The sequence below is a fragment of the Eumetopias jubatus genome, unplaced genomic scaffold (genome assembly GCF_037043125.1).
Source record: "Eumetopias jubatus isolate StellerSeaLion01/CBP00866 unplaced genomic scaffold, mEumJub1_p1.0 scaffold_3, whole genome shotgun sequence".
In the NCBI taxonomy this organism is placed as follows: domain Eukaryota; kingdom Metazoa; phylum Chordata; class Mammalia; order Carnivora; family Otariidae; genus Eumetopias; species Eumetopias jubatus.
Genome location: NW_028274809.1, coordinates 121,354,382 through 121,370,177, shown reverse-complemented (window position 1 = coordinate 121,370,177; position 15,796 = coordinate 121,354,382). Strand labels below are relative to the sequence as shown.

Genomic DNA, 15,796 nt, shown 5'->3' with positions numbered 1-15,796 from the left:
TAAATGAGTTTATTCCATTCATGATTCATTAGCCATTTTGATTTTCATCCCCATATTTATTAGTGGAGAATTTTAAATCCACAAATTATCATGTGGGTGAAAAACACAAATAAATGAGTGTTTTCAAAGAATTTACACATTTCAGAGGGATTCCCTGATGACTCAGAGTTCAAGCTGCACTGTGTAGAGAGAGCATGCGGTCAGTCTTCAGGGTATGGGTATATAAGACCACCTAATACTGAAGATACTCTGGTGGCTACTAACAGATAATTATTACTAACATTCTTTTTCTGGCAGCCTTTTGGTTTAATTCATGGCTAATTATTTTTAAGTGATCTCTATACCCAACATGGGGCTCAAACTCATGACCCCAGGATCAAGAGTCGCATACTCTATGGACTGAGCCAGCCAGGCATCCCAATTCATGGCTAATTTAATTGGTGAAATAATGTTGCAAAATTAATTCATCCAGCAACCATGTATTGAATTCTGACTCTGTACTGGAGCTGCACTGTGTGGTATAGCCACCAGCCATGTGTCGCTATTGAGGACTTGAGAAATAGCTAGTGCTATCTTTTTACCTTATTTTTAATTAATTTAAACTGAAACACTGACTCTCAAATCAGTTATTGAAAAACTTTTAAGTATGTTTGGAACAATTTGGGTATGCGAATCTACCTTTTCAACCCTAAATTTTCTGAAACGCAAGTATAGTCCAAGCATTTATAGTAAAAATTTAGCATCCATATTGAGACGTACTTCAAGTACAAAAAACACACTGGATTTTGAAGACACAGGGCAAAAAACACTAAAATATTCTATAATATTTTAATAGTGGTTACATACTGAAATGGTAATATTTTTTCTATTTGGAGTTAAATAAAATATATTATTAAAATTAATTTCCCCTGTTTTGTTTTATCTTTTAAAAATGTAGCTACTAGAAAATTTCAAATTTCATATGTGGCTTACATTATATTTCTAGTGGACAGCTCTATCCTATGGACTACATGTAGAGTCAAAAATGATTTCACCTATCCCTTGGTGTCAAGAAGCCCATGACTTTAATTTCAATTAGTCTGAGCCAGTTGCTCTCACCATCTTCTTTAGCACCAGTTATACCACACATCCCAGCCAATGCACAAATATATGCCATTGGGCCTAAAGATCAAGTATGGATGAATCAACACAAATGCACTCCTCCTACTAAAAATGTCAACCCGGAGGAAATTTTATGTGGATGATACAGTAAAAAATATAATTTTCACATATGATTACTAATCAATTCTTATCATTCTTTATTTTCAACACACTCTAACTTCTCCTCCTTTCATAGAATTTCACAATTTCCTGCTTGACCAAATTTCCATGCATTCCCCAATTCATTTATTAAGGTTTGAATATAGGCTAAACAAAGGAGAGTATATTCGTTATCTGTTGTTGCTTAACAGATTACCCCAAAATTCAGCAGCTTAAAACAATGAGCAGTTGTTATCTCGCAGTTTCTATGAGTCAGGAATCCGGGCACAGCTTATGTGGGTTCCTCTGGCTCAGTCTCCCATGGGCTGTTATCAAAGTCAGGGCTGCAGACATCTCAAGGCTTGACTGGAGAGGATCACCTTCTAAACTTATTATGTGGCTGATGTCGGCCTCATATCCTCACTGGCCATTGGCCAGAGACATTAGATTTTTGCCACGAGGACCTCTCCATTAAGAAACTCACAGTAGGGCAGGGGGCTTCCCTTAGAGTGAGTGAGCCAGAGAAGATTGAGAACAAGCAAGATGGAGGCCTCAATCTTTTTATGACCTAATCTCGAAAATGGCGTACTATCATTTTTGCCATTTTCTACGTGTTAGAAGCGAATCATTAGGTCCAGCCTACACTCGGGGTAGGTCATAACACAAAAGCAACAACACCAGGAGGTAGGATCCCCAGACCATCTTAAAGTATAACCAAAATCGGTTAATGAGCCCTTGAATAATTGAGACTGACTCAAGCAAAGAAAGTCTTTAATGTGACTCTTTTTAAATTGTTAACCATAAATCTAGAAATGTAATCAAATATTCTTGAAAAAAAAAAATATATATATATATATATATAGTAGTCCTGACTGAAGATATTTGGTTACTGTTTGCTGGAATGCTAAGATTTTTAGGATTTTGTTCATGATTTATGAGGGAAACCCACCCCCCCAAAATATGAAATATAGTCCATCCCCTAAAATGATAGTAGCATCATTAAAATTCTCAGAAGCTTGTATTTTTAAAAATCCATAATCAGAAGTGCTCAGGTCTGGTTTTGTTCATAGGCAAGTCATGGTTAATCCCTCTTAAAGACTTTTCCCTTGTACTGTAGAGTTGAAGTATTCCTGATGCTTTTCCATGGCACGAAAATGTGGGCTGCTCTGAAGTGGTACTCAATTCCCATTTCAAATTAAAACTCATATGGAATGGATCCCCCTCCTTTCATTTACCTAACTCATCTCTCACTACACCCCCACATGAGTTTTCCACTGTGACCTGAATCATCCACCGACTTCTCTTTACAAGGCCATCACACAGCTATCATCCTGATTGATAACAGATCCGTTCTATTTCTTTCCGTTAAACCACATTTTCCCTCGCCTCTAAAAAATAAAAAATCTGCTGAAGCTCACCTTCCAGACGAACCTCAGCAGCTTTTAATGACAATTTAATTAGACTGGAATGAAGGTGCAGACTACGGAGTGGTGGAGAGTTGCTATCAGACCAGTGTACTGACATTTACGATTTCAGAGGTAGAAGATTTTCAAGGTGTAACCACGGAAATGAACAGACAATTTGTTATCAAAATTGTTGGGAACAAGGGTGTCTATGTTATCGGAGGGCAGAGAGTTGGATGGGTGTATGTTCTTATGACAATGGTTAGGCGGAGGGATGCAAGTGAAGGAGGAGAGTAACTAGACTGGGGGGCCCAGTGCAATATCCCCTCAACTTGACTCAGGAAAGAGAAAGCTGTACGAGAGGCTGCAGTTAAAAAGGGGTGACAGTGACTAAGAGGAATAGATAATGTACTGGATTTTCATTTTTAAAAACACAACCTGGTTTGAAGAAGTGATCAGCCAAATACAGGCTGGCCTGTGAATTATTCTGGCAGGTGTACCCACACTCTCACCTCCTGATGCCAAATCTATAACCTGTGACCCTAAATATATATCACAGCCAGACCGAGCTTCTCTTAGAGAAGTAAACTTGCAATGCTGGGAAAGTATAGAAATAAGTTGTTAAATGGTAAAAAAATTGATGCCAAATCACAGTGCTTAATATTTTTGTACAAGTATTATAATGTTTTGTAAATCATTGTTACAGTTTCTATGTTTTATTCATGATTTGAGATATTTGATGTGTTTAAGAGAACCTCACGTGTTAGATTTGTCTTTAAGTGAAATACTTAGAAATGTTTGACTAATTAAACTTATAATCCAATATTTAAGGGAATCCAATTATTAAATCTACAAGTATTCTCTTATTATTCATGCAAAAACTCCTTGAATGCTGAGGAAGTTTGATTAGACTTTATTAGGTAAAGAAGAAAAAAGTTACTAAATGTGTGATCGTTTGAAATGTCTAAGAAAATTTGGTAAATGTGTTAAGTGTTTAGGGAGATTTAATTATAAATTTATAGTTAATAATATAAATTTATAAGATGATTGTTAACAAAGAAAAAGTAAAAATGAGTGTTTTGAATTTCAAGACAAACTACATTAGGTTTATAAATAAAATAAGATTTCTAAGTTGAGCTCAAAAGCTTCAAAAAACTAAGTTCAAAAATTTGCAACCGTTACTGAGTATTTTTTCTTTTTTTCTTTTTTAAGTAATGTCTACGCCCAACATGGGGTTCAAACTCAATCCCAAGATCAAGAGTTGCAAGCTCTACCAAATGAGACATTCAGGTGCCCCTGTTACTGAATATTAATTAAAATAAAAATAGTAATATGCCAACAACATGGATTGGTTACATCAATTATGACCCATCTACCGATGAAATTTCAAATAATTACAAATAATTTTGTAGAAAAATCAATATAGACAGCATTTGATTTTTTAAAAAGCAAGCTATAAAAATATATATAAGATTATCCTGTGACGCCTGGGTGGCTCAGTTGGTTAAGCATCTGCCTTCACCTCAGGTCATGATCCCAGGGTCCTGGGATGGAGCTCCACATCCACATTGGGCTTCCTGCTCAGCAGCGAGTCTGCTTCTCCCTCTCCTTCTGCCCCCCATGCTCTCTCTCTTTCCCTCTCTCTCTCTCAAATAAATAAATTTAAAAAAATCTTAAAAAAAAGATTGCATGCCTCTTTAAATGTAGGAATTGTTTCCTCACCCATGTAACCCCAGTGTCTAGCACATAGAAGGCATTTAATAAGTGTTGCTTGAAAGAGGGAATGAAGAATAACTTCATTTTTCTTCTTGCCTCTCCACTTGAAAATGCAGGCTCTGATTTGAAGACTTCCTATGCCCCCAAAACCAATCTGCTCTAAAATATCTCCTAGTCAGTTTGCCACAGTGATTGAAATTCTCTCTGTTCAAGTAAACTTTTTTTAGATAAAGCATTATCTCCAAACACTCTACTCTTGAACTCTATCCATTCCCAGGACTGGCAAAATGATCATGGTTGTCGACACTGAGTGATGAATATGGATATCGTTTACATTGTTACCTCTACTTTTGTGTATCTTTGAAAAGTTCTGTATTAAAAATTGTCTTAGAAACCTGTCAAAAAATTCAACAAGTCATGCAACAAATATTTAATTTATGAGAGCACACTGTATGCTAGTCACCGGGTTAGAGTCTAGGGATATACGTGTGAATAAAAGGGGTGTGAGTGGGCTATGGGTAGGAGTGGGACAAACATACAGTGCAACACACAGACGTGAGAAAGGAGAAGATATACCTAGCTCACAGCTGGGGTGCAGTCGGGGGCTGACAGAACAGTCCAGGACAAATCTAGAAGGCAGACTGGAAGGGGCAGGGAAAATGGTGAGAAGCAGGGGTCACTCCAGACAGAAACAGTATTAAGTATCGAGACATGGAAACCAGGTAGAAGGTGGTGAGTTTGGAATTCTAGTTCACTATGACTCTAACTTCGGGTACATATGGAGGAATGGTGGGAAAAAAATTGTCCAGGTATAAGCTAAACTGTTGTCACAAAGAGACCCCAAGATAAAGTGGATTAAATACGATCAAAGTTTATTTCTCTCAAGTAGCCGTCTAGAGGTATGCAGGTAGTCCAGGATTTTAGGGCTGCTCATTGGAGTCCTAAATGCCTTCCATACTGTTGCTCCACCATACCCTAAGATGTGGTCCTTGTCCGCATAATCAAAATGGGATGACTGTCATGTCCATGTTCCAGCTCAGCAGAAAGAAAAAGCAAACATGGAAGGCAAGAAATTTCCTTCAAAAAATAATTTACTTTGAAGTAATTTCAAATTTATAGAAAAATTTTCTAACCAGTAAAAGGAATTTCTGTATCTCCTTCACCTAGATTCTCCAATCAACATTTTATTGCATTTATTCTCTTGTATTCATGCTCTCTTTATATATGCATATAGGAAGAGGCGTGTCCCTAAACTCTCTGATTTCCATTTCCCCCATGCAAAGTCACTCTCCTTTCTAACTAGGATACAAACCTTCCAAATCAGGAAATCAACATTAGTACATAGTTAAAGATGTCATTCAAATTTTGTCTACAGCAATGTCTCTTTCCCTTTCTGGTCCAAGATCCCATTCAGGAATATGGGCTACATTTTGTTGTTTATTTCTGCAGACTCTTTAGTTGTGGAACAATTTCTCAGTCTTTTGTGTCCTTGACAGTTAAGAGTACAGGCCTTTCATTCTTTAGAACGACCCTCAACTTTAGTCTGTCTCATGTTTCCTCATCCAGACTCTGGTAAGGCATTCTTAGAAGGAATACCACAGAAATGACACTGTGTTCTTCTTAGAGGATCCCAACAAGAGACATGCCATGTTGACCCATCTGGTGGGTGATGTTAACCTTGATCACCTGGTTGAGTTGGTGCATGCTAGGTTTCTCTACTATGGAGCCATCATTTTCCACTTTGTAATTGATTAGTATTTTGGAAGGGGGTGTTCCAAGACTGCACTAATATTCTATTATTTATAGAATGATGTGTGGCATCATCCGGGCTTTCCTGAAACAAAGTATTGTGATCCGATTGTGCTTTAGAGAATCTCAATGGGAAGGGGGCAGTGATGGTTGTTGTGGGGTGACTGTGATAATCTAAGCAAGATCATTGTGAAGACTCAAGGCAGTGGAGAGTAGAAAGGACGGAGGGAACATATGAAAAAGATATTTAGGTGATAGCTCCCAATCTAGACCTGATGATGAGTCTAACATGAAGATTTAAGAGAAGAAGAGGTTAATAAAAGGGTGAATAGTGACTGAGATAGTGTGTTGCAGGAGCACATTTTGGGTTTTTTGAAAATGGATGTGTAGTTGGTGAGAGGGGTATAAACTGAAGATACAGACTTTGGAATCTTTGGTGTCGAGACGGTGCTGGGAGTAGAAGAGTTACTAGGAAGGCTGGAGGAGAGAAGAGAGGGGCTTTGGCTCAGCATTTGGGGAAGGGAAAGAGGAGGTAGACAGCAAAGATTGAGAAGATATAATTGGAGAGGTCGGAGGATGATAGTTGTAGTAAATAAGACATTAGCAGATTAGCCCCCGACAGCCTAACAAAAGTCTGAAAGGATAAAACATGAGACTTCACAGATGTGCATGGGAGTGACGGGAAGTAGAGAAAGACAAACCCAAAAATGCCCCCCATGGCCAAGGAGCGGCACACATACCCTAAGTGAACAGGTTTGTTAGGAAGAATGTGAAACCTATAGCTTTTCTTCCATCCGCTTCTCGGTCCTGAGCTGGGCTGCTCTAGTATTTGTAGTCCTCCACAGGCCCTAAGATCGTTTCCTGTCTTCCATCTCTACCTGCTCTCCCCTCTCACCAGCCAGGCCTACTGAGCAACAGAAAATGTTACCAGCTCTACTTTTATTATCTTGTCCCCAAACACAAACACGTGTGAGTATTTTTAAGTATTTTCCTTTAAGAAACTACAAGAGAAATAAAGGGAACAAAACAAAAGTCACAGGAACTGTGCAAAAAATAGTACTAGAGCAGTTTGTTAGTTACTGTTTTCCTGGAAGTATAAATGGCTCTAGGACAGCTTTCAGTCCCCTTCTCAGAGGATGCTCAGAGACGCCTGGGGTAGTTTCCATAGTTAGCTTGGGTCCTAAATCAACTGATTCCTTTCTTAAATGCAAGGTTATTTCTGCTGCTGACTCTTGGCAAGCATACAATTCTGTTTCTTTCTTCCTTTTTTTATTTTTTTGTTTAAAAATTTTATTTATTGAGATATAAATCACATACCACCAAAGTCACTCATTTAAAATGTATAATTCAGTGGTTATAGTGTATTCACAGAAGTGGGCAACCGTCACCACAATCTACGTGAAGAAAATTTTATGACTCCAAAAAGAAACCTCAGACCCATTAGCAGTCACTCCTCGTTTGCACCCCTGCTTCTCCCAGCCCTGGGAAACCACTACTCTACTTTCTGTCTCTACTGATTTGCCTATTCTGGACATTTCCTATAAATGGAATCATATCATATGTAGTCTTTTATGACTGGCTTCTTTCACTTAGCATAATGTTTTTAAGGTACCGTGTTGTAGCATCTACCTCTCCTTTTCATGGCCAAATAACATTCCATTGTATGGATACACCACAGTTCGTTTTTCTATTCATCAATTGATGGGCATTTGGGTTGTTTCCACTCTTTGGCTGTGATGAATAAAGTTGCCAAGAACATTCATGTATGAGTCTTTGTGTGGATGTATGTTTTCATTTCTCTTGGGTACATACCTAGGAGTGAAATTGCTGGGTCATAAGGTAACTATGTTTAACCTTGTGAGAAACTGCTGGAATATTTCCCAGAGCAGCTGCACCATATTACACGCCTATCGGGAGTGTATGAGTGTTCTGATTTCTTCTATATCTTCACCCACACTTGTTATCTTTTTGATTCTCACTTTTTTTGCATCAGTACTTTCTCCTCTTCTCTGTAGGGGAAGTAGGGGCCCCAGCTAAATGGCCCTTCTATGCTTTACCACCTCTGTGGACTTCGAAGCCCTGTGTACAAGAAAAGCCAATTCTTTTTCAGTGCCTAAAAATCCCACTCCTAGGCTTTGGGCCAATCTGTACTGGCCTGGCGTACCTAGTTTCACCCTTCCTGAAGCGTCCTTCCTCTGACTCCCTAGGAGAGAGGGGGCTAGGATGCTGCCCTCCCCTCCCCTACCAATGAATCTCCTTAAATCCCTTGCTCCCAAGGGTTGTGGTTCCTTTCTCCTTTCCTGGACACCAAAATAGTAGAATCCCTGGTGATTTTCCTTGAAATGTAAACGGGCCCAAGTTCCCCTTCGCCCAGATTCACTCTTTCCTATTCCATTTGTCTGAAGTATGTTAACTAGCTGGGTGTCGATGACTTTCTTGACTTGTTAAAACTCTATCCCTTCCCCTCCATTTTGTTTTTAGTTCCATTATTTTATATGTTGCTGATAATTGAATTCATGCTATTCTCCTTGAGCCCAATATTGCTTAGCAGAGTGTTTATAAACTTCCAAGATTTTAGAATCAAACTTATGAATTTTTGGCTTTACTGTAGAGCGATCAGAGAATGTAAACTTTGCTTTTGAGATTTATTTATGTGACCTGGTATATCATCAAGATTTCTAAAGTGCCAAAGAAGGCCAAAAAAAAAAAAGAAAAAAGGTATCTTCTCTGCATGTAGGATGTAAATGACTTGTTGATTATATATTGTTTGAGTCTTCTACATCCTTAGTTGTTTTTGACACTTTGACATGGGCCATGGAGTCATTACAACAGATGCCACATCTTCAATTCCTGTCTTCTTTTCATGAACTCCTTCCTTTGACTTCTGGAATCATCCATCTCTCCCTGCTTCAGTTTATGCTAATAGACTTCTGTAGAGCAGGAATAATGATACCTGACTATAAGATTGTTATTAGAATTAAATAAGATCACAGTTACAAAGTGATTAGTACAGTGTTTGGCAATTATACTGAGACATGATGGTTAAAAGCAGGGTTATGGATGAGAGCCAACCTGAATTCCAGTAGCCTCATACTAGCTGAAAGACCTTGGGTGTGCCACCTAACAGATCTGAGCCTTGGATTTCTTTTTTTTGTTTGTTTGTTTTAAAGATTGTAAGTAATCTCCACACCCAATGTGGGGCCCAAATGCACCAACCTGAGATCAAGAGTCACATGCTCTCCTTCTGTGTGTGTGTGTGTGTGTGTGTGTGTGTGTGTGTGTGTCTGTCTGTCTGTCTGTCTATCTACCAACTGAGCCAGCCAGGTACCCCCAAGCCTCAGATTTCTAATTGGAGAAACAGGTTCCTTAGCGCTCCTAAGGCCACAAGTCAGAGATAATCAGTTTGCATTTTGCCTTCCAGGCATTTGGATATATATATAATTTTTAAAAATCTGACACATGTTTTCAGAGTTTTGTATCCTTTCTTTTTCTTTTTTTTTTTTTAAAGATTTTATGTATTTATTTATTCAGAGAGAGTGCATGAGGGGGGAATAGGGGGAGGGACAGAGGGAGACAGAGAATCTCAAGCAGGCTTCCTGTTAAGCATGGAGCCTGATGCAGGCCTAGATCCCACAACCCGGAGATCATGACCCGAGCCAAAACCAAGAGTTGGATGCTCAACCAGCTGAGCCACCCAGGCGCCCCAGTTTTGTATCCTTTCTAATGGAACTCTTTAGAGGCATAATTTTTAATGGCTCTCGTTGTGTTAAAATGAGTTAAAAGTAACTCATATTATATTTCTTTGTAAAAACAAAATATTAAGTTGCAATCTACCAGCAATTAATTAAGCCATAGAAGAATCCTATGGATTAATTTCTAGGTATCGATTTTGAAATCTATGTGTTATGGGTGGATTGTGCCTCCCCCACCCCCGAAAGAGATATTTTGGAGTCCTTAATCCCTGTACTTCAGATCATGACCTAATATGAAGATAGGGTCTTTCAATAGGTACTCCGGTTACAGTGTGATCATTAGAGTGGGCCCTGATCCAGTATGACTGGTGTCCTCATAAGAAAGGGGGAAATTTGGACACAGAGACAGACACACACATTCACACCCACACACACACCCACCCACACACACATGGAGAATGCCACGTGAAAATGAAGACAGAGACGGGGGGGTGATGCAGCAGAAGCTGAGGAATGTCAAAGGTCGCCAGCAAACCACCAGAAGCTCAAAGTGAGGCATGGGACAGATTCTCCCACACAGCTCTCAGAAGCAACCAACCCTTACTTCACCTTCATCTTGAATTTCTAGCCTCCAGAACCGTGAGACAATAACTTTCTCTTGTTTAAGTCACTCCGTTTGTGGTACTTTGTTACAGCAGCCCTGACAAACCAGTACATTACCTGCTGCTAAGAATTCTAAGGACCTGTGTGCTACCAGGTTTGTGTCTTGAAAACTGTTTCCAGGGTTGTGCTATCTAGTTCATCTCATTTAGGTGGGTTAGTAAAATGAAAATAAAGTGCAGCTGGTGACGTCTAAGGGAGCATAGTTATCTGCCACACATTCGGGATGACTTAACTACTCCATTATCTCAAAATCTTTTTCCCCCCAAATCTTTTTATTACAGAAAATTTCTAAGAAAAATATAATGAGCTTATTTAAGTATTGCTGAGATTCAATATTAGTCACACATGGTCAATTTTGATTCCCCCACTCAAACCTTCCCACATCAAATTATTTTGAAGAACATCTCAGACTTTATCTCATTTTTAACAGCTTTATTGAGATCGAATTGACCTGCCATATAGTTCACCTCTTTAGTGTAAAACTCAATGGTTTTTAGTATATTTACAGAATTGTGCAACCATCACCATAATCTAATTTTAGAACATTTTCATCATCCCCAAAAGAAACTGTATTCATTAGCTGTCATTCTCTATTTCTCTCTCAAGCTCCCCATTTTATCTGTAAATATTTCATATGTGCTTCTAGAAAGGTAGGAACTATTTTAAAAATACATAACAATATTATCACATACAAGCTTTTTTAAACAATAATTATTTAATATCAAAGATAAAATCGTGGTCACATTTTCTTGACTACTCTGTATTTTCAGTTTGCTTGAACTAGGATCCAAATAAAATCCTTACATTGCACATTGCAATTGCTTGATATATCTGTTAGTTTTCTTTTCATCTATAGGTTCTCTCCCTTTTTTTTTTCCTTACAGATTTTTATTGAAGAAAATAGGTTATTTGTTCTATAAATTTTGCTAGGGTCTGGGATTTCTGATTGTATCCTTGTGTCATTATTTGCCATGTTCCACTATCCCGTGTATTTCCTATATATAGGTAGCTGGATCTGGGATCTCAATCAGATTCAACGGTTTTTGTTTGTTTGGATAAGACTACTTCATAGGGGGTGCCTGGGTGGCTCAGGTGGTTAAGCAACTGCCTTCGGCTCAGGTCATGATCCTGGAGTCCCAGGATCGAGTCCCGCATTGGTTCCCTGCTCAGCAGGGAGTCTGCTTCTCCCTCTGACCCTCCTCCCGCTCATGCTCTCTCTCTATCATTCTCTCTCTCTATCATTCTCTCTCTCTCAATAAATAAAAATCTAAAAAAAAGACTACTTTAGAGATAGAAGTGTCGTGTCAAAATTTCTTTAAAATATTCTTTTATTGTGAAATACATCATACCTGCAGCAGTGTATAAAAATAGTTATATAGTTTAAAAAAGAATAATAAAACAAACATCCAGCATCCATTGCAGGTTAAAACAGTAAGAGTATATAGCCAGGTCCTTAGAAATACCCAGTCTCCCTTCTCTAATGAAATCTCCAATTAAATCCTTCTCTTCCCACCCCATTCTAGAGGTAAGCACTATCCTGACTTTTGTGATAATTATTCCTTCAACTTTCTTTATACCCTTTATGAATATATTCCTAAAAAGAATATTGTTTGGTTTTGCCTTTAGGTCTATTATTCCATGATTTGCTTAACAGTGCCCCACCCAACACTGTTTTAAGATTCATCCATGTTGCTTCAGATAACTGTAGTTCATTCATTTTCACTGTTAGATAGTATTTCTTTCTCTCTCTCTTTTTTTAAAGATTTTATTTATTTATTTGACAGAGAGAGACACAGCGAGAGAGGGAACACAAGCAGGGGGAGTGGGAGAGGGAGAAGCAGGCTTCCGCGGAGCAGGGAGCCCGATGTGGGGCTCGATCCCAGGACCCTGAGATCATGACCTGAGCCAAAGGCAGACACTCAACAACTGAGCCACCCAAGGTGCCCCAGTGTTATATAGTATTTCATTATATGAATATACTAGTTTATTCTTTTGTAGTGGATATTTAGATTGTGCCCAATTTTTTGACATTACAAACAATAATGCTATGAACATTTTTGTGCATGTCTCCTCGTGCATGTGTGTAGAATTTCTTTAAGGTATATATATATATATGCTTTAGAGAAATACAACTTGTTTGTCTCTTTGCTTGTGTTGTTTCCTAAATTCCACATGAGTGAAATCATATGGTATTTGTCTTTCTTTGTCTATTTCACTCATTTGTTATTTGACTAATTTTCTTCCCTCTTACCACTTCTCGTAGAAATTTCTGCCTTGTGCCCAAGATTCTTTGAAGAAGCATCATATCTTCATGATTTTTTGTTCTTGAACCTTGCTCCACCCAAGCGGATATTCTGCAAACTTGCAATCATCAGTTTCTTTTAAAGCTTGCAGTAATCAATTTATAAATAAAAGGCAATGCATTTGATCTTGGCAGTAGGGAGGCTTACAGCCCATTTTTCTTCTCATTACTAGCCTGCTTCATTGCTTTTATCTCTTCATGCCTCACTTAACTCATGCCTCTTCCTCTAGTTCTTTGTTGGACCCAAGGTAGACACTTACCATTTTTCAAAAGCTATTAATTGTGATAAAATGCACCAAGATGATATTTACCATCTTAACCATGTTTTTAAGTGTACGGTTCAGTAGCGTTAAGTACATGCAGATGGTTGTGCAACCAATCTCCAAAACCCTTTTCATCTTGCAAAACTGAAACTCTGTACCCATTAAACACCAACTCTCCATTCCCCCCCCTTCCCTCCCACCCATGGCAATCACCATTCTACTTTCTGTCTCTGTGAATTTGACTGCTCTAGGTACCTCATACAAGTAGAATCATGCAGTGTTTGTTTTTCTGTGACTGGCTTATTTTACTTAGCATGTCCTCAAAGTTCAACCATGTTGTAGCACGTATCAGAATTTCCTTATTTTTTTTAAAGTCTGAATAATAGCTCTTTGTATGTATATACCACATTTGTTTGTCCATTCATCTGTAGATGGAGATCTGGATCGCTTCTACCTTTTGACTATTGTGAATAATGCTGCTATGAATGTGGGTGTACAAATCTCTCTTCGTGACCCTCTTTCAGTTCTTTTGAGTGGAACTGCTGGATCATATGGTAATTCTATTTTTACTTTTTTGAGAAACTGCCATACTGTTTTCCACAGTGGCAGCACCATGGGAGACGCTTTTGTTTCCGTCATACCCTATGGGGTAAAAATTATTGTGCTATAGACTACCGCTGAGGGAAAGGATTGTATGACCAAGAATGAACACTGCCAATTATCATGCTTTATTAGAAAATTATTTACATAATTAAAAGCATGGAATTCCTAGAATTGGGATTCACCTTATAAACCATTTGGTCCACTCCCCTCATCTACAGGTGAGTTAGCGGGGACTGAGAGGGCAAGCGGCTTGTGAGGTCAAAGGGCTAGCTAGGGGAAGACTCAGAACTGGCAACCAGGGCTTTCCAATCTTCAACTTACTGCAAAGAAAGTAATTTTCAACTGGAGATATATATTCGTCGAAGAACAAGAATTATGGAATGGATAATTCAAAACATCCTCTGTGTGTTTTGCTTTTGTTTCTATGGCTGGTTTTTTAGCCTCCCTAATTGCCTTGGTTGACATTGAAACCGAGCTGCCTTTCTCGTTGCCGCTACTGACTAGGTCCTGAGCATCCTTGGAGATGGAGGGGCAGACAAAGAAAACCCGTCCGTATTTAGGATCCACCGAGTTCGAAATGCGACCCTCTGCTCTTCCGCGCGCTACCCAGGGCTGCGGGTGTGTGGCGCGGATTTAGCTGCCATCCCGGGGCCTCAAAGACCCCCGCGCGCGAGGAGGACGGTTTCCGGCTCTCTGCTGTCCCCAAGCTCCGGGATCCATACGGGAGGGCTCAGGGACTCCCTGGGGGGGGCGGGGGAGGGCAAGGCAGAGCCCTTGCCGCGCCCCCTCCCCAGCCACCGCGACGCAGCTCCGACCACTTCCCCGGCGGATCTGCGCCCCATCTCCCCCGTAACAGTCGGGGAGCCCCGGGCTCCGCGGAGAGCGGGCTGCGGACCACGGCGGGCACGTGGGCTCGGCCGCAGCGCTGCGCCAGGCACCGGCTCCCCGGCTCGGCCCAACCTCTCGGCTCCCGCCTCGGCCCCTGCCGGTGGGGAGAGGGATCCTCCCCCCTTCCACTTTGCACCAGTCCGAGGGAATTTGCGGTCGGTGACGCGCATCCTTAAGCGAGCCACCTGCAGCGCGGGGCGCGCCGCTCTGGGCGGCATCGCAGGGCTGGGCCGGCGCGGCCTGGGGACCCCGGGCTCCGGAGGCCATGCCGGCGTGGGCGCGCCGTGGCGGCCGGCTGCCGCTGCTCGGTAAGGCCCCGCACGCCCGCTCGCTGCCCCCCGCAGCCCCCGGCGCGGCCCTCGCCCCCACCCCGCACTGTGGACCCGGGCGCGCGCCTCCCGGTCCCCGCCGCCTCGCTCCTCCCCGAGCTCGCTCTTCCCTCACTCCCGCGCCCCTCCCCTCTTTCGCGCCCTCCCGACTCGCCCCGAACTTGTCCGCGGCCCCGGCCTGCCCACCCCACGGCGTCCTCCCTCTTTTCTAACGCCGCCGCTCCGGCTCGGCTCGCGTTCCGAACGGCGGCCCGGACTCCGCGGGCGGCCTCCCGACGCCCTGCCTGGGGCCGGGGCCGGGGCCGGGGCCGGAGCTGGGGCCGCGCCAGCTGCCTGTCCCTCCCGGCGCCCGCGCTGCCGCCCGCTCGGCCCCCGCGCTGGGTGGTGGTCTGTCCGCCGAGGCCGCGGCCCGGACGGTGGCCCCAGGTGGCTCCGGACCGCGCCTGGACCGACCCGGCAGACCGGAGACTCCCGGGGGGCGTCTTGGACTCTTTTGAGGTTCTGATTTACGGAGTGAAGTCTGAGGGGGAAAGGCGCCTGAGTTCTCCCCCAGAATTAGTCATCCCGAGTTAACGACCCCCACCCGCGCCGAATTTCGGTGGGACCAACGAATAGCTACTTTGGAAATGTTATGCAAAGAGGATTTACATATGAAAATACTAGCTGCCCCTTCTACCTATACTCGATTTTTATCCCGGCATTAAACCCCAAGGGGGTTTTCAAGGACTCAGCTGACTGTTCCCAAATAATCTCCTGGATGGCATAGTCAGCAATGTGAGGGGAAAAAAAATCCCCTTTATATCTATCTCATCGATTCGGAAAGATAAGAGGGTTGTTTTGCATTTAGGGTGAAGGAGACATTTGTGGGAGCCTTGGATCCCTGTCCAGTCCAGCAACCTTGGGACTGGCACTCACCGCCCCCGCCCCGGCGTCCTCCTCCATCTCCATC

At 41.7% G+C, this 15,796-nt stretch overlaps 1 protein-coding gene across 2 annotated transcripts in view; it reads left to right on the top strand.

The window, feature by feature from the left end:
- The first annotated feature begins 14,734 nt into the window (after positions 1-14,734).
- FLT3 (fms related receptor tyrosine kinase 3) overlaps positions 14,735-15,796 on the top strand; it is a 72,111-nt gene continuing 71,049 nt past the window's right edge. For both annotated transcript variants that reach the window (XM_028107766.2, XM_028107773.1), the window contains exon 1: positions 14,735-14,826. In XM_028107766.2, coding sequence (XP_027963567.1) covers positions 14,784-14,826 — 43 coding nt within the window. In that variant the 5' untranslated portion in view covers positions 14,735-14,783. The remainder of the gene's footprint in view (positions 14,827-15,796) is intronic.